Here is a 26,447-nt window from a genome sequence, read left to right on the forward strand (position 1 = left end):
TTTGGGTCCAGACAGTGGAGCCTCTCTTCCTCTTTCGAGGGATGCGGAGGCGGAAAGAAGGTGGGCAGTGTAACAGACTGTCCGATGTGAAAGGCAGTTACCACCTTAGGGAGAAAGGAAAGACGAGTCCTGAGAACAACTTTGTCCGGATGGACGGAAAGGAAAGGAGGCTTAGAAGAGAGAGCCTGGAGCTCACGGACCCTCCTAGCAGAGGATATGGCAACCAGGAAAGCAGTCTTAAGAGTCAAAAGATGAAGGGGACAATTATGAAGTGGCTCACAGGGAGCGCACATCAGATAGGTCAATACTAGATTCAAATCCTACTGAGGCATTACGAAAGGGACAGGAGGAAACATGTGAGTAATGCCCTTAAAGAATCGAAAAACAACAGGGGAGTTGAAAAGAGAAGGCTGATCAGGAAGCCGTAAGAAAGCAGAAATAGCTGAAAGATATCCCTTAAGGGTACCCAGAGCAGAGCCCTGCTGGGCCAGGGAAAGACGAAAGAGGAGAACCTCAGAAAGAGGGGCGGAAAGGGGATCCACATAATTTGCTGTGCACCATGCCACAAATTTGATCCACCTGCAGGCGTATACCGATTTTGTGGAGGGACGCCTGAATGCCAAAATAACATTACAGACTACAGGAGGCAAGTCAAATGGCATCAACTGCCGCCGCTCAATCTCCACGGATGGAGGTGGAGGCTGGGCAGGTTCGGGTGGAGGACCGTCCCCTGCTGCTGTGACAGAAGGTCCTCCTGAAGAGGCAGGCGGATCGGGGGATCGATCGATAGACTGAGTAGCTCGGGATACCAGTATCTTCGTGCCCAATCCAGAGCCACCAGGATGACTTGGGCCCGGTCGCGCCTGAGCTTCTTCAGCACTCTGGGCAGAAGTGGTATAGGCGGAAAGGCGTACAACAGACCGCAACTCCACTCGCGACGAAAAGTGTCTCCGAGCGAATACCGCCTTGGAAACTCCAACGCGCAGAACTGCTGACATTGCGCTTTCTCTTCGGTGGTGAATAGATCTAACCAAGGCTCTCCCCACTGCCGAAAGAGGCCTTGCGCCACGTCCGAGTTCAGATGCCATTCTTGATCCATCATGCACCGGCGGCTGAGTTTGTCTGCTCTGGCGTTCAGAGAGCCCGCCAGATGTTGAACCACCAGGGTGATGCCCTGATGTTCCAGCCATGTCCAGAGGCGCAGAGCCTCCTGACAAAGGGTCCACGACCCCACCCCGCCCTGTTTGTTGCAGTACCACATGGCGGTGGAGTTGTCCGTGAACACCTGCACTACACTTCCCCGGACAGAGGGAAGGAATGTCTTCAGTGCAAGTCGGATAGCCCTCAGCTCCAGAAGGTTGATATGGAGCCGAGACTCCGTCGGAGACCAGAGACCTCTGATCTCCGCCTCTCCCAGGTGGCCCCCCCATCCCAGGAGGGACACATCCGTCACTACTACGTGCTGCGGTTGGGGTAGGGAGAGGGAACTGCCACTGACCCAATCGCGGTCCGTTAGCCACCACTGCAACTGTCTTGCAGTGCCCTCCGAGATCAAGACCTGATCGGACAGGTTGCCCCGATGCTGGGCCCACTGAAACTTCAGGTCCCACTGCAGAGCCCGCATTCGCCATCTGGCGTGATGCACCAACAGGAGGCCATCAGACCCAGAAGCTGCAGCACCAACCTGACTGAAACCCGGGATAGAGGCCAAAAGATGGGAATCAGAGCCTGAATATCCCGGACCCGCTGTTCCAGAGGACAGGCCCGGAACTGTGCCGAGTCCAGAACCGCTCCAATGAAGAGGAGCTTCTGGGAGGGACTCAGGTGTGACTTCGGCACATTGATGGAGAACCCCAGCAAATGCAAGAGGTCGGCCGTAGTCTGGAGGTGGGAGACGACTGCCTGGGGCGAGCCCTCCTTCAACAACCAGTCGTCGAGATAGGGGGAAGACTGGAAGCCCTAATCTGCGCAGATGAGCTGAGACCACCGCCATCACTTTCGTGAACACCCGAGGGGCACTGGTGAGGCCGAAGGGGAGCACGGTAAACTGAAAATGCTCTTGGCCCACCGTGAACCGCAGGTAACGCCGGTTGGCCGGGGATATGGAAATAAGCGTCCTGCAAGTCCAACGCTACCATCCAGTCTCCAGGGTCTAGGGCAGCCAGAACCTGAGCTAAGATGAGCATCTTGAACTTCTCCTTCCGGAGGAAGGCGTTGACGCTCCTGAGGTCCAAGATAGGGCATAGGCCCCCTTTGCCCTTCTTGGCAACCAGAAAGTAGTGGGAATAACAACCACGACCTACTTCTGGACCAGGAACGCGCTCGATGGCCCCCTTGGCCAAGAGGGCCGTAACTTCCTCCTGCAGAAGTTGCAAGTGATCCCCCAAAATCCGGTGGAACTGCGGTGGCATGGCTGGAGGGGTCGCCTCGAAGGGGAGGGAGTAGCCCCTTCGGACGATTTGCAGCACCCACCTGTCCGATGTGATGGTACGCCAGTGGAGCAGGTGATGGCGAACTCTGCCTTCCACTGGCGTGGAATGGGCCTGAAAGCTCGGACTAGGAGGCGGATGCTGCTGGGGTAGATGTGGACGGACCGGCTTGTTGTCCCCCTGCTCCGCCTCGGCGGAATCTGCGACTGCGTTGAAGTTGGTTCTGCGTCCTGTGGCTAGATGGACGTTAGGGGGCGCCCCTTCCTTGGCCACGAAAGGGGCGAAAAGCGGAAGTTTGCGCACGCGGGGTCAAGAGGCCCAAGGACTTGGCCGTAGCCCTGAAGTCCTTAAAGCGCTCCAGCGCACTATCCGCTTTGTCGCCAAAAAGGCGACTGCCATCGAAGGGCATGTCTATGAGGGTGCTCTGGACATCCCCGGAGAAACTCGCGGACCTCAGCCAGGCGTGGCGACGAATCGCCACCGTGGTCGCCATTGCCCTGCCTAGCGAGTCCGTTGTGTCCAGTCCACATCGGATTGCATGCCATGCTGCATCCCGCCCCTCGGCAAGAGCCTAGGCGAGCCGTGTCCGGGCCTCCTCCGGACACTGGGGCAGCACGTCCTCCACCGTATCTCAGAGGGAGTGAGAGTAACGGTCCAAAAGGCACGTGGTGTTGATAGACCGCAACTCCAAACTAAGGGAGGAGAACAGTTTCTTCCCAAACTGTTCCAACCTTTTGGATTCCCGATCCGGGGGAGCGGACGGGAAGGAGGTCTGGGAGGTAGAGGCCTGGATAACCAGACTCTCGGGCGTGGGGTGCAACGACAGAAAACTGGGGTCGTCCGGTGGAGGGCGGTGGCGCCAGGCCACGTTCCGGTCCACAGGAGGAACTGTGGAGGGCTTGGACCAGGTGCCCTTCAGAACGTCACTCAGTGCTTTTGAACTGCAGCAGAGGCTCAGAGGAGCTTGCTGACGGTTGAAGCACTTCAGTGAGGAGATTAGCCCCTCACGGCCACCGCTGGCAGCTCCAGCCCAAGGGCTTCGGCTGCCGTGCGCAGCACCACAGAAAATGCAGCACCTTCCTCCGAAGCCACGGTCGGAGGAGAGATGAAGCCAGTGTCAGGGGAGGTGTCAAGACCAATGGCATCCCCCAGATCGTCTGCCCAGTCCTGAGATAACTGGCCCTGCCGGGCCAGAGGGACCTCAGACCCCTCCCAGTCGTCACTATCATCCGATTCCTGGTATACAGGTGGAAGGATCGGAGCCGGGCGGAAGATGAATCTGTCACCCACCGACGCCGTGCTCGGACCGGGACTACACCGGGGAACGGCGTCGTACGAAGGCAGCGCCGGGGGCGGCACTGGAGCAGTCGGCGCCGGCGGAGGGGTCGTGAGGTCGACCGGCGCGACTGGGATCCAGGCCTGTATCCTCCGGGGGCCTGCGGTGTGTGGACTGGAATCGACAACGGCGCCGGAGCCGAAAGGCTTGCTAGGCCTCCCAGTCGAGCCTGCGGGGCCCGAAGGCGCGCCGGCAGGCATCGACGGCGGAGCCAGGTTCCTCATGGCCTCGAGGAAGTCCCTGACCTCCGCCGGAGTCACGTCAGACCCAGGGACCGGAGGGTATGGGGTCGGACGGGACTCCTGCGGCTCCAACGGAGCCGCGCGGGTGGTGCCACCCGAACCCTCAGCCGAGTCGCGCGACCGGCGAGGGGAGCCCAAAGAGCGATGTCGCCTCTTCGACTTCTTGCTATGCTTCGACTTACCGGATCGCAAAGACTTCGACCCCGACGAGCGGTGATGGCTGCGGCTCCGCGACCGGTCCCTCGACCTCCTCCTCGACCGGGACCTTGAGCGTCGTGGAGCCGACTGCCGGAACTCGAGCAGCTTGTGGGACTGCTCCCGCCTAGCATTCGACGTCAAGGCCCGGCAGTCGAGGCACGACTCGGCATCGTGGTCGGCCCCAAGGCAATAGAGGCACTGTTGGTGGTGATCCGTAACCGACATCAGTTGGTGACAGGTGTCACAAGCTTTGAAGCCAGGCATCCCTATCGGCACCAGAGTCGAGGTCGACGAAGAATGGAACCAAAAGAGTTCAAAAAAGTTTAGTCAAAAAATGACTAAAAGGGTATGCTCTTCCCGGATCGGCGCCTACTGGCGCGGAAAAAAGAAGAACTGACGTCAGCACGCAAGGGCGGCGTCTAAGTACTACGTCATCCTGGCGATCACGACACCGACGGCGGAGCCGCAGACAACGCCTAGCGACACGCAAGGGTATTGCTGACGAAAAATCTTTCCGGATCCAGCCTGACGCCTGGGGATATTCTAAGGTGAGGAATCTAACTAACGTGTTTCTTTCAGATACCTATTGTACTGCCTTCCCCTGCTTGAGTTTGGCTCAGCAGCAGGAGGGCAGAATCGTGTCTCTAGTCGGCAGCAGCCATAGTTTGCTGTCCGGGACTAGAAGACTGGTACCGAGAGCACTGAGGGCCTCTCGGGGGAGCCTCACAGTGCATGGAATCATACCGCAGTATGATTCTAACATGTTTGATAACAAACATGCACAGGGTTTGTTAAAGCCAGTTTAGAGTTAGCCATCGCGTAGTGACTGATGCACTTACAACCCAGAAGAATACTCTCCATGGATTGTATAGGATGTCCTGCTCATGCAGGGTCACCCTCACACTTAGAACGGAGCACTCTGCCTTCAGGTTTGTAAGGCCTGCCTTAGGGGTGACGTATAGGTTTTAAGTGCGGTGACCTTAGATATTAGGAAACATTTCTGTCGTAAGTGGTGCTAGCACCAGCTTACACAGGCTGCAATGGCAGGCCTGTAGTCACATTTTGAGTGGTCACTCATGGGTGGCATAATACATGCTTCAGCCCATGGGAGACACCTGGTGTACCTATGCCCAGGGTACCTTAGTACCATATACTAGGGTCTTATCAGGGTACACAGTAGCCAATTAGGGGAGTACCTAAGTACTCACCATGGCCAATTTAGGGAAGAAGCACAGAGACGGGGGTCCCGATTAGCAGGATCCCAGTCAGACTAGTCAGTAAAAGATAATGTCACCAGCACATTGTGGGGGTGACCATGAAAGCAGATCCTACTTTCCTACACAGTGGTACCTTCAAATTAAAAAATGGGAAACAAGTGGGATATGAGAACAGCGATGCTTAATAAGGGTGTTAAGAAATGTTAAACAAAAATGTGATCAGCCAATTACACATTATAGTTGTTGTCTGAGTGTGAGGCAAAGGTTTTCTCATGTTTTTATATTTTGGAACATTGATTAAAAACATTGATTAAAAAAAAAACTAAAACGCATATTATTTAGGTGCTCCAACTTACGTGAAATCTTTTGAGTAAAGGTGAACATTATGATATTATCATCACTGGCGCTCTCAAGATGTTGTTTTTCTTCTTGGAGAGCCATCCCAATCAAGTGCAGAACCTATCAAAATAAACACAGTTTTAGACAAAGTAATGATCAAGTTACTTACCTTTAACCGTGTATCCCAGTTTGATTTAGGCAGATAACCACACTTTGAATATTTTCACATATTATGATAGCTCCACAAGGTATTATTCAGGTAAATATGCTTAATAAAGGCCCTGTTCAAAACTTAACACCACCTGGTTGTAACATTGTATTAGTGAACAACAGAGTACACTTATTGTTGTTTCCGATAGCTTGCATGACTCAATTCCTTTTGGGCCAAAGCGGCTTATATCAATGGCTCTTAAAGTTTTCGTTATCACTTCCAAATGACAACAGCCTTAGGACAAGCAAATCTAAAAAAAAATGCATGATTTAATAACTTGATCAAGAAATATATGGTAAGATAGGACAATCATACATGTTACTTACCATCTGAAATACTCTTCCTGGAGTATACTCTATCTAACCTCAGATTTCTCACTGTGTTATATTCCCCCCAGGTGTCAAACTAGGTCGGGAAACTTTCAGTTGATTTTGTAGGGTTGTCTGCATCCTCAGATGCAGAGCCCGTCGGCAAACTGATCTGACCAGTGTGCAGATCTCTAAATTGGGATCTTTTCAGATGTACAAATAGTCCATACAGATGAATAGGGAGGAGAACGTTTTGGTGAGGAATCTGCAGTTAGACAGAGTATCCACCAGAAAGAGTGTTACCAAAGGCAAGTAACATTTTCTTCTGATAGATACTTATCACAGATTATTCACTTTGTGAACAGATATCAAATCCGTACTTCTCCAGGTGGTGGATCCGTGGAATTCCTCAGATCAAAAAGTCCTGGAGAAAGAAACAGGCAAATTACCAATCCCTACGAACCTGACCGCAAGACAATAATGCTTTGTGAATATGTGCACTGATGCCCATGTTGAAGCCTGACAGATACCCAGGACAGGTATGCCACATGCTAGTGTAGTATTAGCAGCCTTAGCTCATTTCAAATGAGCTCTCAGTCCTTCCAATGGCTTTTCTAAGCTAGTGCATAGCAGATTATTATGCTGGGGGCAATCCACTTAGAAGCACAAGTTACTTACTTATGTAACGATATATCTGTAAGACACATTAGTACCCCTGCGCGTCGGTAGGCGTCGTCGTGTGGCTCCACGTACGTTGTTGGCGTCGTAGCTGCCGAGGTGACATCGTCTGAGCTACTTAGACACGCGTGGTGATGTCAGTTCTGTACACGACTTTTACGCGCCAGGAACGCAGAGCCATGCCAGAGACCGACTACTGGTGCAATAGAACTAGGGACCTGAAAGGGATGACCTAAACCCTAGAGAACAGTTTGCAGAACGGGGAGTGTGAGAAGTTGGCCTGATATATGATGTCACTAATTCTAGTGTACACCTTGTATCAGTCCAAACAACCCTTATGGTGATTGGTTGTAAAGTCAACCTTATAGACCAGCTATCCTAGTGGTAGCATGGACAAGAGCAGTCTTAGGCTAAACTCTGAATGGCATGTGAAGCCAGCTGTTATACCATATGTAATCCCTTGAATACCAAATGAAAGGACACCACAACAGATATATATAAAAATAGAATGTATTTATTCTAGTCAAACCCTCAGCACTCTTTATGAGATTCGAGGTAAGTACAACACAGTCTTATTTAAGTATACATTAAGTCACACAGGTAAGTAATACAGTTAGGCCCTAGGGGCCATGCAAACCATATACTAAGTAAGTGGTATAAGAACCACTGTCACAAACACAGGATAGGCCTAGGCCTAGGGAATCGCTGGGGCTACACTATACTACCAAAGGTTAGGAAGTGGGAGGCCCACGGGATTCAGGTGCAGAGTGGAAACACTCACGCGTAATGCGTAAAAGTCGATAGAAATAGTAAGTATTAGAATTAAACAGTTTTAGGACACTTCTGGTATAGCTAGGAAGTCGAGACTCGGAAACTAGACCCTAGGATAGTCAATACCCTTGTGAGCACCGGAGTACTCAAGTTACCTAGCCCACGGGCTGCGGGTGCATAGGTGTGAACTTGCGTCGGGTTTCGTCGTTGACTTCTATGGATGCCTGAAGGAAAGTTGCGGACAGGCAGTCAGTGAAGAGTGTCCGGTGGATCCCAAGGATGGGATCAAGAAGGAAGGATACCTGCAAGCAGAAGGGACAGAGTCTAGGTCACCAGCCAGAAGCCGGGAAGGAACCAGGAAGGAACCAGGCGATGTCGTGAAGATGCAGGTGAAGAGGTGAAGCTTGTCGCAGCAGCCACGGGTACCAGGAGGCGTCGAGGACGACCAGGACCAGGAGGTGAGCTGTCCCACGAAGGCTCTTGCTGTCGGCGGCGTCGATGTCGAGTCAGGACCCAACAAGCCTTGGCAAGCGGAACCCAAGCAGAATGGAGGACTTGCTTCTCGTGCAGACCAGGAAGGTCTGAGGTGCTTCTCTTTCACAGAGGAGCGGGTGCCAGTCTGGAGGAGCCGGACCAGCAAGATGAAACAAAAGGTTCATCGTCGCAGAGGCTACTAGCCAACAGGCCAGCAACCGGACAACACGTCGAGCAACTCAGGTGCAGAAGGGCCCCACGCAGAACACGTGAAGTGTGGGGAGCTGATCTTCTTTGCAGATGGTGCTCGGGATTGGGGCTTCTCAATTCCCCAAGCACAGCCTCGAGGAAGCCTCAGAAGTCGCGCTAGTCAGTTACTAGCCACTTTTCCCAAGTCACCGGTCCCACGTCCCTCGTCGCCTCCACGAGTCTCAGCTTCGCTGGAGATGTGGATCTGGGTCAGAGGTGTCTGGAAGTCTCGGCGCTGGTCAGTCTCTGCAGTCGTCCCTCGTAGGATCAGTCGCAAAGCAAGCAGCGGTCGCTGGATGGTGCCTGGTTGCCCAGGGTGGTCACTCCTTGGCCACAAGGGAGATTTCTTCAGTCTTCTTCCTGAGGTCGAATGTCGAAGGTCCAGAGTTTCCGTCCAAGTTGCAGATTGAGGTTAATCTAATTTAGCAGGGCTCAGCTACCTACTGATATACTGGGATAGTGGGCTGGGCTACCTGCAAGGTCCCTCCTATGGGTGGGACCAGGAAGGGGAGTGGCTACACCCCCTTTCCTTTGTCCAGTTTCGCGCCAGAGCTGGGGCTGGAGTGCCCCAGCGCCGGTTTGAACTGGACTATGCATGGGACACCTTGTGTGCCCCAGGCAGTGTCTAGTTTCTTTCATCCCTCCCTGCCCCAATACACTAAAGCCTGTCTGGGGTGGTGCTCGCACCTCCCAAAGCAGGAAACCTATTGTCCAAGCCTCCCTCGCTGGAAGGACTCCCAGCAGCAGGAGGTCAGACTTGTGTCTGTGGCAGCAGCATCCATTTTGTGGTGCTGGGGCTCTGGTTAACTTTAACCGGGTAAGTAGGTTTCAACATGTCTTCTCCCTCTAGAAGGGAGGAATAATATCCTCATGGCCAGAAATGGTATGGGGGTATTATTCCAAAGTGTTAGACACCTTACACGACATGTTTCGATAAAGCCAAACCATAGTTACCATAACCGTTTAAGATTATAAGGTACTTTAAGAGTATACGGTAGGCTATATCATAGAACAGCTATAAGGACATGGTTCCGAAAGCTGCAGACAGGCTCAGCTCATGCTAGAGCACCATCTCACATGTTACCAAGCACTCTGCCTCCAGGATTGTTAAGGCCTGCCATAGGAGTGGCTGATAGGTACACATGTGTCTATTTTAAGGGTAGATATAGGTATACTCTATCTAAGCAAGGGGTGGTTACACGACCTTGCCCCAGCTGAGTGATCAGCCAGTTGTGTCTGATTGGAAGGCCAGACCAGGGGTGGCATAATACATGCTGCAGCCCCTGGGAGGCCTAGGGTACACCTATGCCCTGGGTACCTAGGGTACACTGTACAGGGTCCAATAAGGTGATCCTTACTAATTGGGTATGTACCTAGGGTACATGGAGTCCAGTTTACAGGGAGAGCAGACAGCCTGAGACCCTGAATGGCAGGATCTCAGGCCAACTAAGTCGAAAAACCAGCTAGACACTAGGCAAAAAGTTGGGGGGTAACCATAGTCAGATATTCACCTTCCTACACAACCCCCCTCCCCCCCCCCCAAACGAAAGGCGATAAGGCTGTCCTTGACAAGGTAAGCCTATATTGCCTAAGTGGCCATATGGAACAACCAGCACTGGCATGGTCCGAGAGCTCAAGTAAGGTCACACAAAAGAAAAGTCATCTTGACCTTACGGAAGCTAAGATCAGTCCCTAACTATGTACATCTTCGAGCAGAGCTGAGAAAACAAAGGGCTGAGCTCAATCGTATAAAATGGACCATAAAAAAAGATGCTGAAAATGAGGCATGGGCAAAATTACTATACGACACTAAAAGCAGCAATAGTGCCCGCTTCTGGCAATCAATGAACAGGATCTTGCGTCCACAACATAAAGTCCTAGGATCGCACATCGTGGAAGAGTCATGGATCAACTACCTCTACAGCCACTTTAATGACCATCTGGAATACACAGGAGCACAAAGAGGTAACAACATAGAGGCAGACTCCACTACACCAACGCTGGGACCTCTGATCAAGAGAGAGCAAGGCCAAACTAAAAACTACTTGGAGCTATCAGCCACTCAGCAAATAGCAGTAATAAAAAAGCAGATTTGTAAGGGCAGGAAAGAAGGCGCGCCATGACCCAACGGCATCCCGCCAGCCCTATTTAAGGAAAAAAACACAGAATGGGCAACCATTCTGCAACCGTTATACTCGGAAGTTAGACTCCTAAATAGAATCCCAGAATCTTGGAGAGGGTCGACGATCGTCCCTATATACAAAAAAGGCAACAAAATGGGCCCCAACAACTATCGCCTAGTAGCCCTCCTTGATAATGAGGCAAAATACTTTGCGGGAAATATCCTAGAAGAGATTGTGCAATGGGCGGAAGCAAACCATATTATTCCACTGAACCAGACCGGGTTCCGGAAAAACACAGGAACATCAACCAACATTCTGGCTATCTCCCTAATCATAGATGCTGCAAAAACTAAAAAACTTCCGCTGCACCTGTGCTACATCGTCTTCAGTGCAGCATTTGACAACATCGAAAGAGGCAAACTTTGGGGGAAATTGGCGCAATGGGGCATACCGCAGCCGACGCTCAACATGCTGAAGCTCCTCCACTCTGACACTTGGGTGCAAGTGAAGCTAGGAGGCGGCACACACTTGTCATCTAAGGTTTGTACCACCAAAGGTCTCAAGCAAGGGTGTGTGCTTGCCCCAATATTGTTTAATCTGTACATGGCTGACCTACCAAGTCTACTCAAAACATGCAACTCCCATTCCCCGAGGCTGGGAGGAAAATCTCTGAGTAATCTTCTGTACGCGGATGACGTCGTACTACTCAGCCACACCTACATCGGCCTCCAGCAGCTTCTGATCCAAATGCATAGCTACGCAACGGAAAACAATCTAAAAATAAACTTGAGTAAGACCCGAACCATGTCAATCAACACCAAGAACAAACATCAGAAGCCATGGGCCCTAGGTGGCCAAAAAATAGAGCCAGTGTCTGAGTACAAATACCTTGGAGTCATCTTCGACAGAGACGGCACATTTGCACAGCATAAACAAGAAACAAAAAGGAGAGGGATCTGCATTGCCGTCTCCTTGAAAAACTTAGCCAACCATCTGACGGGGCCAATTTTGACTCCATACTTGAAGGTTATTCAGACTAAACTACTCCCTTACATCTGCTATGGCAGTGAGGCACTACGAGGAGGAGACTCTAAGAACCTGGACACAACCCAAACAAAAGCCGACAGAATAATGTTCTCGCTCCCGCACTACACTTCCTGCCCAAATAAGGCTGGAGTTTGGTTTGCTAAAACAAGACCTTGCCAGACAGGGAGCCTACATCATCTGCTGCCACAAACTCCGCTCGGCCATGGCTAACACCCTAAATTCGCTGCTATGGCAAGACATCCAAAGCAGGGACGAATCTCAAGCAAGATCTTACTTGAAGGCAGCCCTGGGGGTCACCAACCAATTTGCAACTTGGGATATGCAACTTGGGCACAACACGTTTAAAAAACTGGTTTGGAAAAACGTAAAATCTCTTTCCTTATTAGAGGACAAGGCCGCATTCACAAAAAGAAACCACGCATGGATGACCTTAAACTCATACAAAACCCTGATACCACAATCATACTTCAGTCAGGGCTATCCCAAGGCCATAAAACTGCGGTTCTTGAAACTCAGATTAGGGGTCTTGCCGAGTAGAGAGCATCTTCCACCATGGCTCAGGAGCAAAGGCCAAGAAGCCTGTCCGCTATGTAATCAAGAAAAGGGCGATATCCTCCACCTGACTTGCCTCTGTGAAGAGCCCGCCAGTCAAGGACCAGTTCAAGCAGTTAGGGACTAGCACTAGAAGGCAAGCAGTGCTTGCCTGCATGAACCCTGCAAATACGAAACTGAACTGCAGATACGTTAAGTTCCTTGTGATGACCGAGCACAGACTGTTAAACTCACTAAAACCGGCGATCAACTACACAGACAATAAGTAGGAGGTCATTAGGACGCCAAGGAACATGCTGCCCTGCATCAGGGAAAAAACGCTGCTGGACAATTACTCTGGGGTTTTTTTCTGCACGCTTTTAAAAATGATGATTATAATGAACAAACTTTTATGCTATTTTAAATTTTTGTAAAATGTTGGCACTGGTTTTAATTAACTATGCATAATAAACTTACTTACTTACTTACCTTCCTACAGGGAGGATTGACGGGCGGTAAGGAATCTATCACTAACTAATGTCTCTTACAGATATATTGTTACACAAGTAACTAACTTGTGTATCTGAAAGAGACACGTTAGTGATAGATTCCTTACCTTAGAATACATACCCAAGCAATACCAACCCCGGTGGTGGGTCTGCGAAGTGAGATTACACCAGAAAGTCATGGAGAACCGAACGGCCAAAGAAGCTGTCTCTCCGGACCGGACTGTCAAGGCAATAGTGCTTAGTGAAAGTATGCAACGAGGCCCAAGTGACCGCCTGACAGATGTCTTGCAGGGAAACACCGCGCCCCAATGCTGTAGTAGCTGCTGTGGCCCTCGTAGAATGGGCGCGTAGCCCAACCGGAGGTTCTTTTTTAGCCAGAGAGTAACAGGCTTTAATGCACAAGACAACCCATCGTGAGATAGTTCACTTGTGCACAGCCCGGCCTTTCTTGGCGCCCACGTAGCCAACAAAGAGCTGGTCATCCACCCGGAACGGTTGTGTGTGGTTGAGGTAGAATGAAAGGTGCACGTTTAGTGTCCAGACGGTGGAGCCTCTCTTCCCCTCTGGAAGGGTGCGGAGGAGGAAAGAAAGTGGGCAGAGTGACTACTTTTGGCAGAAAGGAGGGACGCGGCCGAAGCACAACTTAGTCCGGATGAACCGCCAGGAAAGGAGGTTTGCATGAAAGAGCCTAAAGTTCACTCACACGCCTAGCAGAGGTGATAGCCACCAGGAAGACAGTTGTCAAAGTCATTAACCGTAAAGGACAGTTATGAAGAGGCTCAAAGGGAGCACACATTAAGTATGTGAGAACCAGGTTCAACTCCCAGTGAGGCATCACAAAGGGAATAGGAGGGAAAAGGTGAGTAATGCCTTTGAGAAATCTATGGACAACAGCCTGAAAAAGCAGAAAGGTAGCCCTTAACAGTGCCCAAAGCAGAGCCCTGGCTGGGCCAAAGAGAAGGAACAATAGGACCTCATAAAGAGGGGCAGAAAGGGGAGTTCACAGCTTTCGCTGCACACCATGCATATATTTGCTCCACCGGCAGGCGTATACAGTTTAGGGGAGGGACGCCTGGCTGCCAGAATAACATTACAAACTTCAGAAGGCACATCAAATGGGATCAACTGTCGCTGCTCAATCTCCACGCAAGGAGGTGGAGGCTGGACAGGTTCGGGTGGAGGACCGTCCCCTGTTGCCGCGACATAAGATCCTCCCGAAGAGGCAGTTGGATTGGAGGATCCACGCTCATACTGAGTAGCTCGGGATACCAAACTCTTGGAGCCCAGTCCGGTGCCACAAGAATAACTTGGGTCCAGACGTATCTGATCTTCGGCACTCTGGATAGAAGTGGTATAGGCGGAAAGGTGTACAACTGACCACAACTCCACTCGCGACGAAAAGCGTCTCCGATCGAGTGCCACCTTGGAAACTCCAACGTGCAGAACTGCTGACATTGCATGTTCTATTTGGTGGCGAATAGATGTAACCAAGGTTCTCCCAATTGCTGAAAGAGACCTTGTGCCACCTCCGAGTGAAGACGCCATTCGTGATCCACGATGCACCGGCGGCTGTGTTCGTCCGCCCCAGTGTGCACAGAACCTGCCAAATGTTGAATCACCAGTAGAATGCCCTGGCGGTCCAGCCACGTCAAAGAGGTGCAGGGCCTCCTGACATAGGGTCCATGACCCCACCCTGCCTCGCTAGTTGCAGTACCACATGGCAGTGGTACTGTCGGAGAACCCCTGCACTACTGTCCTCGTGACTGAGGGAAGGAATGGTTCGAGCGCAAGCAGGATCGCCGTAAGCTACAACTGATTGAAATGGAGCTCGGACTCCGCCGGAGACCAGAGGTCTCTGATCTCCGCCTCCCCCATATGGCCGCCTCATCCATGGAGGGACACATCTGTTACCACTGTGTGCTCCAGTTGGGGAAGGAAGAGGGATCTGCCGCTCATGGATGCGATGTTCAGGAAGATAAACCCAAAAGCATGCCGTGTCCAGAACCGCTCCGATGAAAAGGAGCTCCTGAGAGGGAACCAGATGCGACTTCGGCACGTGGATGGAGAACCCCAGGAAATGCAGGAGGTAGGCCGGAGAGTGGAGGTGTGAGACGACTGCTTGGGGCGAGCCCGCCGTCAACAGCCAGTAGTCGAGATAGGGGAAGACTGAAACCCCTGATATGCGCAGATGAGCTGCGACCACCGCCATCACTTCTGTGAACACCTGTAGGGCGCTGGTAAGGCCGAAAGGGAGTACGGTGAACTGAAAGCGGGAGCATTTTGAACTTTTTCTTCCGAAGGAAGTAAGTGACGTACCAGAGGCCTAAAAGAGGACAGAGGCCCTTGTACTTCTTTGGAATCAAGAAGTAGTGGGAATGACAACCACGACCTACTATTGGCGTCGGAATGTGCTCGACTGCCCCCTCGGACCAAGAGGGCCAGAACGTCCTGCTGGAGAAGCGCCAAGTGATCCCCCAACAGGCGGTGGTACGGAGAGGGCACGGCCGGAGGGGCAGCCCGGAATGAGAGGGAGTAGCTCCTTCGGACTATCTGCAAAACCAAACTGTCCAAAGTGATGGTGCGCAAGTGGGGGAGGCGACGGCGAATCGTGCCGCCCACGTGCGATTGGTGGGCCCGAAAACCCCGGAGTAGAAAAGTTTGGAGGCCGTGGTGGCAGTGGCGGTAGCGGACTGACCCGGCCGCTGGCCCCGTGACACCTCTGCAGGTCCCCTTTCAGCGGCTGCGCCGAGAGTGCTGCTGCGCAGGCCTGCGGCTTTGAAAGGAACGTGTTTGGGCGCCTCGTCCCTGCCAGGAAAGTAACGAAAGGCAGACCGGAGGGAGTGCGCATGGCGGAAAGGCCCAAGGACTAGGCCGTTGCCCGGGAGTCCTTAAAACGTTCCAACGAGCCATCCGGATTGTCACCAAAGAGGCACGTGCCATCAAAGGGCATGTCCAACAAAGCATTCTGGACATCCCCTGAGAAGCCAGTTGCTCTGAACCAGGCGGAACAGGGAAGCACCCCAGTTGTGCAAATTGCCCTGCCGAGGGAGTCGTCAGTATCAAGACCACCACGTACAGTAAACAGTGCCGCATCTCTCCCCTCGGTATAGCTGGGGAGAGTACGGTCCGAGCGTCTGTCGGACACTGAGGTAGCACCAGTGCCACTGTGTCCCACACAGAGTGGGAATAGCAGGCCAAAAGGCATGCAGTATGCACTGTCCTCAGCCCCGAAGTAGCAGGGGTAAAACCTTGCTCTCAGACCGCTCAACCTCTTGTTTTTTTGTTTTTTGTACCCTGCGGAAGGGAATGCGCTGGGAAAAGCAGATGTCTGGACAACCAGACTGCCCGGCGTTGGGTGTTATGCGAGGAAACTGAGATTGCTCGGGATCGGGCGATGCCGTTGTGCCACACTCCTATCCATAGGAATACCTGTGGCAGGCGACTAGAGAACGTCTCTAAGTGCGTCATTAAAGGACAGCAGCGACTCCTTGGAGGATGCTCCTGGCCCAATCACCTTAGTCAGGAGATTGGTCCTGAGAGACACCGTAGGGAGCTTGAGGTTAAGATCCTCAGCCGCCCTGCGCAACACCACAGAAAATGTACCATCCTGCTCCGAAGCCCGGGGCGTGGAGAGAAATCCAGATCGCTCAGATCCCCCACATTGGCATCCTAGTGTGGCATATCCTCACACTGACCTGCGAGAGGGTCCCATGGCCCCTCCCAGTCTTTGCCGTCGGCTCTGTTCGGTAGCGCCGAGGACGGAGCCAGCGGCGCCGCCAAGTCCGAAGCCAGCCGGCGGTGCCGGGGCTGAAGCCAGCGGTGGCGCCGAGGCTGAAGCCAGCGGCGGCGCCGAGACCGGAGCCAGCGGCGGGTCCGAGGCCAGAAGTCAATGGCGGAGCCGAGATCGGAGCCAACGGCACCCCAGGATATCTTGCCGGCGTTGCCGGGACCAAAGGCGGCGGCATGGGGCAGAACCACCCAACGGTTCCACGGGGCCTGAAGGCGCTCCGGAGGGACCCGAAGGGGCAAATAAACGGCCCATGGCCGATAGGAACACTTGTATCCCTTTCGGAGTCACGTATGGCCCCGGGGAAGAGTCGCAGGCAACAACGGAGGCTCCATCGGAACCGCGCGTTAGACCCGCCCCCTCCACCGTGTCCCGCGAGCGGTGAGGGGTAGGCGAAGAGCGTCGCCGCATCTTCGACCTGGTATGGCGCTTCGACTTACCTGACCCCGATGACAAACAATGGTGTAGACTCCGCGACCGGTCCCTCGACCGCCCACGGGTGCGGGGCCTTAAGTGGCACGGAGCAATTGCCGGGCCACAAAGAACAGTTGGGAACGCTCCTGCAAGACTTCGGCGCCAGGGCCCGACAACTTGGGCACGTCCCGGAGTGATGGACGTGCCCGAAGCAGAAGAGACACACGACATGCGGGTCCGCTGCCGATGTTCCGACGGCAGTCCCAACAGGACCGAGACCCGGGCGACCCTACTGTGCCAGAAGTCAAGTACTCGACAAACAAGTATCAGAAAACAAGTAAAAAATATGACTAGGAGTACCGCTCTCTCTCGGATCTGCGTTTGCTGGTGCAGAAAAAGAAAGAACTGACGTCAGCGTGCGTGGGCGCGTTTAAGTAGCTCAGATGACGTCACCTCGGTGGCTACAACGCCAACGACCTACGTGGAGCCACACGACGACGCCTACCGAGGCGCAGGGGTACTGCTGATGAAAAACTTTCCGGATCCAGTCTGACGCCTGGGGATATTCTAAGGTAAAGAATCTATCACTGACGTGTCTCTTTCAGATTGGTTCTTTTCTGCACTGCTTTCCTTTTCTTTGCTCTTGAGAATCCCCCAAAGAGTTGATTGTCCTCTCGATGTTCCTTTGTCAATGTAGAAACAAAGGGCTCTCTTTGGTGCTAAACAATAGAATATCTTCCCCACTTTCAAGGTATCAGGTGGGGGCAAAGAAGTTCAATAGGGTGATAGCCTGCCCGACATGGAAAGGTGTTACTTCTTTCAGCAGAAATGCAGTCCAAGTTCTCAACACCAGCGTGTCTGGAAAGAATGTTGTGCAAGGTGGCTGGACTGACTTATGTTATCGCAACCAGAACCTCCATTTTCAGGGTCAATAGATGTAGTGAACAACTTGGTTCAAAAGGATTGCACATTATAAAGGGGACAACCAAATTCAAGTCACTGTGGCATCACAGACGGCTTTGGCAGCAACATGTGTTGTAAACCAGGTGATTTGAACAAAGAGGGCAGATCTGGCAACCTCAAAAAGCTGAATGAGTGGACAAATAAATGGGTCACGGACAACATAAACTCTTCAGACATGCTTAGCTGGATGCCGGTCACTCTGACGAACAAGTTACTTACCTTCAGTAACGATGTATCTGTAAGAGACATATGCAGTTACAGATTAATTACCTTTAGAATTACCCACAGGCGTCAGACTGGATCCGGAGATTTTTCTTTAGCAGTACCCCTGCGCATCGGTAAGTGGCATCGGTCACGTCCATCGTCAGCGGCATGTTCGCCGGGATGATGTTGCTGTGTCTATTTAGATGCCGCCCCTGCGCGCTGACGTCAGTTCTGACACGACTTTCCAAGCCAGACACGCAGAGCCAAGCAAGACACTGACAACTCGTGCACAAAAATAGGGCCTTGGAAAGGAGTCCCTATCCCTAGAAGTCAGTTCGCAGAACAGGGAGGATGGTTGGGGTGGTAAGGAATCTATAACTACATATGTCTCTTACAGATACATCGTTACCAAAGGTGAGTAACTTGTTCATCTGAAAGAGACTGTAGTTATAGATTCCTTAACTTTAGAATAGATCCAACAGCAATGCCAACCCCAGAGGTGGATCTGCAAGCCAAGTTCACACCAAAATGTCATGGAGAACAGAGCGGCCGAAATAGCCGTCTCTCCGAACTTGGCTGTCCAGGCAATAATGTTTGCTGCACTTACAGATGTCAAGGTAGGGACTCTACGCCCCAAGGCAGTAATACTTGCCGTTGCCCTGGTGGAGTAGGCATGCAGTTCCACTGGAACTTCCTTCTTTGCCAAGGAATAGCAGATTATAATGCATAGGACAACCCATCGAGAGATGGCATGTTTCTGCACAGCCCAACCTTTCTTGGCCCCCAAATATCCAACAAAGAGTTGATCGTCCACCAGGAAATCTTTTGTGCAGTCAAGAAAGAAAGATGGCGCACGTTATGGGTACAGACAGTGGAGCCTCTCCTCCTCCTTCGAAGGGTGCGGAGGTGGGAAGAAGGTGGGCAAAGTGATGGTCTGTCCTATATGGAAAGAGGTAACCACTTTGGGAAGAAAAGAGGGCCTTGTGTGAAGAACTACTTTGTACGGATGAACAGAAAGAAAAGGAGGTTTTGAACACAAAGCCTGAAGCTCACTCACCCTGCGAGCAGAGGTGATGGCAACAAGGAAGGCTGTCTTCAGAGTGAGGAGCCTGAAAGGACAGTTGTGAAGAGGCTCGAAGGGAGCATACATAAGATAGGTTAAGACCAGGTTCAAGTCCCACTGGGGCATTATGAAAGGAGAAGGAGGAAAGAGGTGAGTAATGCCCTTTAGAAATCTAATTACAATAGGGGACTTGAAAAGAGAAGGCTGATCAGGAAAGTGAAGAAAGGCAGATATGGCCAAAAGCTACCCTTTAAGAGTGCCCAGGGCAGAGCCCTACTGGGACAAAGAAAGTATATACAAGAGAACCTCCGAAAGAGGGGCAGAAAGGGGATCCACAGCCTTTGCTGTGCACCGTGCCATAGACTTGTTCCATCTGCAGGCATATACCGTTTTAGCAGAGGAACTCCTGGCTGCCAAGATGACGTTACAGACTTCAGGAGGAAGGTCAAAAGCTGTCAACTGTTGCCACTCAATCTCCACGTAAGGAGGTGGAGGCTGGACAGGTTCGGGTGGAGAACCAACCCTGCTGCTCTGACAGAAGATCCTCCCGAAGAGTAAGTCTGATTGGAGGATCGATGGCTCATGGTACCCAGTCTGGACCCACAAGAATGACTTGAGCCCGTTGCGGCTTGATCTTCTTCAGCACTCTGGGCAGAAGTGGTACAGGCTAAAGGCGTACAGGAGGCCGCAGTTCCACTCACGACAAAAAGCGTCACCGATACGAGTGCCGCCTTGGAAATTCCAATGTGTAGAATTGCTGACATTACGCGTTCTCTTCGGTGGCGAACAGATCTAACCAAGGCTCTCCCCACTACTGAAAGAGACCTAGCACCACGTCCAAGTGAAGACACCATTCATGATCCACCAGGCACCGGCGGCTAAGTTCGTCCACCCTGGCGTTCAGAGAACCTGCCAGGTGTTGGACATGCCCTGATGTTCCAGCCATGTCCTGCGAGCGAAGAGCCTCTTGACATGGGGTCAACGGCCCCATCCCGCCCTGCTTGTTGCAGTACCACATGGCGGTGGTGTTGTCTGTGAACACCTGCACTTCCTTCCCTTGGAGAGAGTGAAGGAATGCCTTCAGTTCCAGACAAATCCCACGGAGCTCCAGCAGGTTGATATGGAGCCCTGACTCCGCCAGAAACCAGACGCCTCTCATCTCCGCCTCTCCCAAATGGCCGCCCCATCCCAGGAGTGACGCATCTGTCACCACTGTGAAGTCTGGTTGTGGAAGGGAGAGAGTTCTCCCTCTGAACCAAGCTTGGTTCGTTGCCACCACTGCAGTTGTTGCGCAGTCCCCCAAGAGATCTGGACGTAGCCAGAAAGATTCCCCTGATGTTGCGCCCACTGGAACTTCAGGTCCCCCTGCAGAGCCCGCATATGCAATCCGGCATGATCCACCAGCAGGAGGCTGTGAGGCCCAGCAGCCTCAGGGTCATTCTCACCAGAATCCGGGATAGAGGCTGAAACATCGGTATAATAGCCCGAATATCCCAGACTCGCTGCTCGGGAGGATAAGCCGGAAACTGCGCTGTATCCAGAACTGCTCCGATGAAAAGGAGCTTCTGAGAGGGAGTCAGGTGTGACTTCGGCACGTTGATAGTTAACTCCAGCGAGTGCAGGAAGTCCACCATAAGTCTGGAGGTGGGAGACGACAGCCTGGGGTGATCCCGCCTTCAACAGCCAGTCGAGGAGATAGGGGAAGACTGGAGCCCCTTATCTGCACAGATGAGCTGCGACCACCGCCATCAGTTTCGTGAACACCTGAGGGACGTTGGTAAGGCCGAAGGGGAGCACGGTGAACTGAAAATGATTGTGGCCTACCGTGAACCATAGGTAAAGCCTGTCGGCTGGCAAGATGGGACCATGGTAGTATGCGTCCTGCAAGTCCAACGCTACCATCCAGTCTCCGAGGTCGAGGGAAGACAGGACCTGAGCCAGCATGAGCATCTTGAACTTCTCCTTCAAGAGGAAGTGGTTGAGGGCCCTGAGGTCTAAGATAGGATGCAGGACTTTGTCCTTTTTGGGTACCAGAAAGTCGTGGGAGTAGCAACCACAACCTACTACTGGCACAGTGACCCTTTCGATAGCTCCCTTGGCCAAGAAAGCTGCAACTTCCTGACAGGGAAGGGCCAAATGATCCTCCGATATGCGATGGAAAGATCGTGGCATGGAGGGAGGGGTTGTCTCGAAGGGGAGAGAGTAGACCCTTAGGACTATCTATGGATTCAACCCAGATCTGTGACTGGGGGTGAGTGTCTGAAAAGTTTCAGCACTCCGTCCATCATCTCCTTGCGTTTGCTTTGTTAGCCCTAAGTTGGCAGGGTATGACCAGACGTAGGTCCCTTGCTCACTTTGCCACTGGATTCAAGCTAGCCTGGCTGAAGAGGGGTGTGTGAGAAGTTGGCCTGATGTATGATGTCACTAGTTCTAGTGTAAACCTTATATCAGTCCAAACAACCCTTATGGTGATTGGTTGTAAAGTCAACCTTATAGACCAGCTATCCTAGTGGTAGCATGGACAAGAGCAGTCTTAGGCTAAACTCTGAATGGCATGTGAAGCCAGCTGTGATACCATATATAATCCCTTGAATACCAAATGAAAGGACACCACAACAGATATATATATAAAATAAAGTGTATTTATTCTAGTCAAACCCTCAGCACTCTTTATGAGATTAGAGGTAAGTACAACACAGTCTTATTTATGCATACATTAAGTCACACGGGTAAGTAATACAGTTAGGCCCTAGGGGCCACGCAAACCATATACTAAGTAAGTGGTATAAGGACCACTGTCACGGAAATAGGATAGGCCTAGGCCTAGGGAATCGCTGGGGCTACACTACACTAGCAACAGTTAGGAAGTGGGAGGCCCACGGGATTCAGGTGCAGAGTGGAAACACTCACGCGCAATGCGTATAGTCGATAGAAATAGTACAGTTCTGAAATAAACAGTTTAAGGACACTTCTGAAGCAGCTAGAGAGTCGAGACTCGGAAACTAGACCCTAGGATAGTCACTACCCTTGTGAGCACCGAAGTACCCAAGTTACCTAGCCCACGGGCTGCGGGTGCATAGGTGTGAACTTGCGTCGGGTTTCGTCGTGGACTTCTATGGATGCCTGAAGGAAAGTTGCTGACAGACAGTCAGTGAAGAGTGTCCGGTGGATCCCAAGGCTGGGATCAAGAAGAGAGGAGACCTGCAAGCAGAAGGGACAGAGTCAAGGTCACTAGCCAGTGACCACGTGGAACCAGGAAGGAACCAGGCGATGTCGTGAAGATTGCAGGTGAAGGTGAAGCTTGTCGCTGCAGCCACGGGGACCAGGAGACGTCGAGGACGACCAGGACCAGGAGGCGAGCTGTCCCACGAAGGCTCTTGCTGTCGGCGGCGTCGAAGTCGAACTAGGACTCACCAAGCCTTGGCAAGCGGAACCCACGAAGAACGGAGGACTTGTTTCTGGTGCAGACCAGGAAGGTCTGGGGTGCTTCTCTTTTGGAAAGAAGCGGGAGCCAGTCTGGAGGAGCCAAACCAGCGGTGAAGATTTCAGGGTGCGTTGTCACAAAGGCCACTAGCCAACGGGCAAGCAACCGGACAGACGCGGTAAGCAGGAAAATGCAGAAGGGCCCCACGCAGGACTCGTGGAGTGTGGGGGGCTGATCTTCGGTGCAGATGGTGCTTGGGGTTGGGGCTTCTCAATCCCCGGTGCACAACTTCGAGGGTGCCTCAGAAGCTGCGCTGGAAGATACTCGCCACTTTTCCCAGGTAGCCGGTCCCACGTCTCTCGTCGCCTCCACGGATCTCAGCTTGGCTGTGGATGTGGATCAGGGTCGGAGAAGTCTGGAAGTCAAGGCTCTGGTCGGGCTCTGCAGTCGGTCCCTCGTAGAACTTTAGCAAAGCAAAGGGTAGTCTCTTGATGGTGCCTGTTTGCACAGGGTAGCCACTCCTTGGCCACAAGGGAGATTCTTCAGTCTTCTTCTTTCGTCGAATGTCGAAGGTCCAGAGTTTCTGTTCAAGTTGCAGGTTCAGGATAATCTAATCTCCTGGGGCCCAGCTACCACTCTTATCCAAATCTGGGGGGCTGGGTTACCTGCTAGGTCACGCCTTATGGGTGGGACCTGGGAGGGGGGTGGTTACACCCCCTTCCCTTTGTCCAGTTTCGCGCAAGGACTGGGGCTGGAGTGCCCCAGCACCGGTTTGAACTGGACTATGCACGGGACACCTTGTGTGCCCCAGGCATGTCTCATTCTTTTCATCCCTCCCTGCCCCAATACACTAAGGCCTGTCTGGGGTGGTGCTCGCACCTCCCAAGGCAGGAAACCTATTGTCCAAGCCTCCCTTGCCGGGATCACTCCCAGCAGCAGGAGGTCAGACTCGTGTCTGTGGCAGCAGCATCCATTTTGTGATGCTGGGGCTCTGGTTAACTTTAACCGGGTAAGTAGGTTACAACATGTCTTCTCCCTCTAGAACGGAGGGATAATATCCTCATCCCCAGAAATGGGATGGGGGTATTATTCCAAAGTGTTAGACACCTTACACGATATGTTTTGATAAAGCCAAACCATAGTTACCATAACCGTTTAAGATTATAAGGCACTTTAAGAGTATATGGTAGGCCATATCATAGAACAGCTATAAGGACATGGTTCCGAAAGCTGCAGACAGGCTCAGCTCATGCTAGAGCACCATCTCACATGTTACCAAGCACTCTGCCTCCAGGATTGTTAAGGCCTGCCATAGGAGTGGCTGATAGGTACACATGTGTCTATATGTAAGTTAGGTATAGGAATACTACACCTAAATTAAGAGTGATTACACTACCTTGCCCCAGCTGAGTGATCAGCCAGTTGTGTCATAATGGAAGGCCAGGCCAGGGGTGGCATAATACATGCTGCAGCCCCTGGTAGGCCTAGGGTACACCTATGCCCTGGGTACCTAGGGTACACTGTACTGGGGCCAATAAGGTGATCCTATCCAAATGGGTTATGCACCTAAAGTACATAGTTCAATTTAGAGAGAGAACAGCAGGGCTGTGGTTCTGATTAGCAGGCCGACAGCCACATCTAAGTCGAAAACCAGTAAAGCAAAATCAAAAAGTGGGGGTGAACATAGAAAGCAGACCCTACTCTCCTACAGGGTGTTACCCCAAAACCGGTCCCAGGATGCTGGTTTCCAGTTCAGGGAAGACCTGGCTTGGCAGTTCGGGCTGGACTGTTCCCATGAGGCACAGGGTCAAGACTGATTTGCATATAGCTGGGTCTGAACTGAGGTGGCGAAATGAGCTAAAGAACGATGATGGATTCAACCCAGATCTGTGACTGGTGGTGAGTGTCTGAAAAGTTTCAGCACTCAGTCCTAAGGAAACGCAAGCAGATGATGGACGATCTGCCAAACCCACCTGTATGACATGATATTTTGCCAGTGGGGGATGTGATGGCAAATCCTGCCGCCCACTGGCCCCTGGTGGCCCTGAAAGGTCGGACAAGGAGGGTTTGGAGGCTGCTGCAGGGGGGTTATGGGTGGACTGGCCCCCAGACCCGTATCGCTGTGTTCCACATCTGTGGCCACGCAGAGTCTGGGTAGCTTGCGTGGGCCGGTGGGTGGACTGGGTCAAATGTGGTGGGGCACCCCTTCTGTAGCCACGAAAGGGGCCAAAAGCAGACTGTGGGGCGAGAGGTTGTCGCGAGTCGCAAGGATCTGGCCGTAGCCCTGGAATACTTGAAGCGCTCGAGCACTCAGCCCGCCTTGTCACCAAAAAGTCAACGGCCATCAGTAAGGTGGATTAGACATCCCTACAGAAAACCAGGCATAGCGCTTCAAAGCTACTGATGTGGAAACTGTTCTGCCTAGAGTCGGCGGTATCCAGCCCACACCTGATGTTGACCTTCGCTGCGTCTCTACCCTCTGCCACTGTGTGGGTTAGAACGACCCTGGCCTCCTCCTGGCACTGTGGCAGCACTTGCACAACCGTGTACCACACCGTATTGGTATAACGTCCCAAGACGCATGCAGTGCCCACAGACCACAGCTCTAAGCTGGCGGAAGAAAACATCTTCTTCCAACGGTGGTCCAGCTTCTTGGATTCCCTATCTGAGGGAGCAGTAGGGAATGTGCCCATGGAGGTCGAGGCTTGGACCACCAGAGCTCTCGGGGGTCGGGTGTTGGGAGAGGACAAGTGTGTCGCCCATGCCAGGCAGTGGCGTCGGGCAATCATCCTGTCCACAGGAGCCCCTGTGCTGGGCTTGGACCAAGTGTCCAGAAGGATGTCAGTGAGGGCCTTATTAAAAGGCAGAAGGGGCTCCGAAGAGGCCGCTGCCGGTTGAAGCATCTCCATCAGGAGGTTAGTCCTGACTGCCACCTTAGTAAGCTCAAGTCCCAAGGTCTCAGCCACCCTACGCAACACCACTGCGTAGGAGGCTCCCTCTTCCGTAGCCACGGTAGGAGGGGAGAGCATGCCAAGGTCTGGGGAGGTATCCAAACCACTGATATCACCCAGTTCCTCTCGCCAGTCCGGCTCTTCAAGCTGGTCAGCCAAAGGGTCCACAGACCCCTCCCAGTCCTCCTCACCCTCCTTTGGTTGCCACTCAGGACGGAAAGGAACACCAGGAATGAACAGAGGAACGAATGTACCTTCTGGTGTTGGTACTGATGTCAGTTCGGCGCAGTATTCAAGTCAGGGGTCAGGCTGGGGTCGACACCGGTCGGGGACACAACCAACGTTGGGAGCATTGTCACTGGAATTGGTGCTGGGGAAGGTACCGTGAGGTCGACTGGCGTCAATCCGGATCCAGGCCTGGATTCTCAGGAGCCCTCTGCTGCCGGGGCCAGAGTCACCGGCATTGAAGTCCCAGGGCCCCGAGCCGAGTAAGCGGGGCGCAAAGGTGCACCATCTGAGTCGGGCTGCCTAGAGATGCTGTGAAGCGCTACGAAGAAAGCTCAAAGCTGGGCAGGGGACGCTTCGGCGAAGGGAAAAAAAAGGTAGCGCAGAGGCGTCCCAGTAGCCAGAGAGCGATGACGCTCCAGGTCCTGCGTCACGGTGGCTGATGCGAAGGCAAAGAGCGACGGTGCTGCTTTGCCTTTTTCTTGTGCTTCGACTTACCCGAGGAATGCGAAGGCATGAAAGACGAATGATGGTGGCTCCGTGACTGGTCCCGAGACCTTCCTCCCAGGACCTCGAGCAACACAGAGTAGACTACCGGGCCTCTAAAAGCTTATGGGACCGCTCCCGCAAAGACTTCGGATTCATGGCCTGACAGTCGGAGGACGACTTCGGGTCGTGGTCGCGCTCCAGGCACAGAGGCACACGAGGTGCAGATCAGTGACTGACATCAGCTTGTGACTGACATCCGGTCTGA

At 52.6% G+C, this 26,447-nt stretch overlaps 1 protein-coding gene across 3 annotated transcripts in view; it reads right to left on the bottom strand.

Annotated features, from left to right (window-relative positions):
• The window catches only part of UBR2 (ubiquitin protein ligase E3 component n-recognin 2), a 1,393,714-nt gene that overhangs the window by 597,276 nt on the left and 769,991 nt on the right, over positions 1-26,447 (bottom strand). For all 3 annotated transcript variants that reach the window (XM_085612829.1, XM_085612828.1, XM_085612830.1), the window contains one exon: positions 5,779-5,881. In XM_085612829.1, the coding sequence (XP_085468955.1) occupies positions 5,779-5,881 (103 nt within the window). The remainder of the gene's footprint in view (positions 1-5,778; positions 5,882-26,447) is intronic.

This window comes from Triturus cristatus, chromosome 6 (assembly GCF_964204655.1).
Source record: "Triturus cristatus chromosome 6, aTriCri1.1, whole genome shotgun sequence".
NCBI classification, from domain to species: Eukaryota; Metazoa; Chordata; class Amphibia; order Caudata; family Salamandridae; genus Triturus; species Triturus cristatus.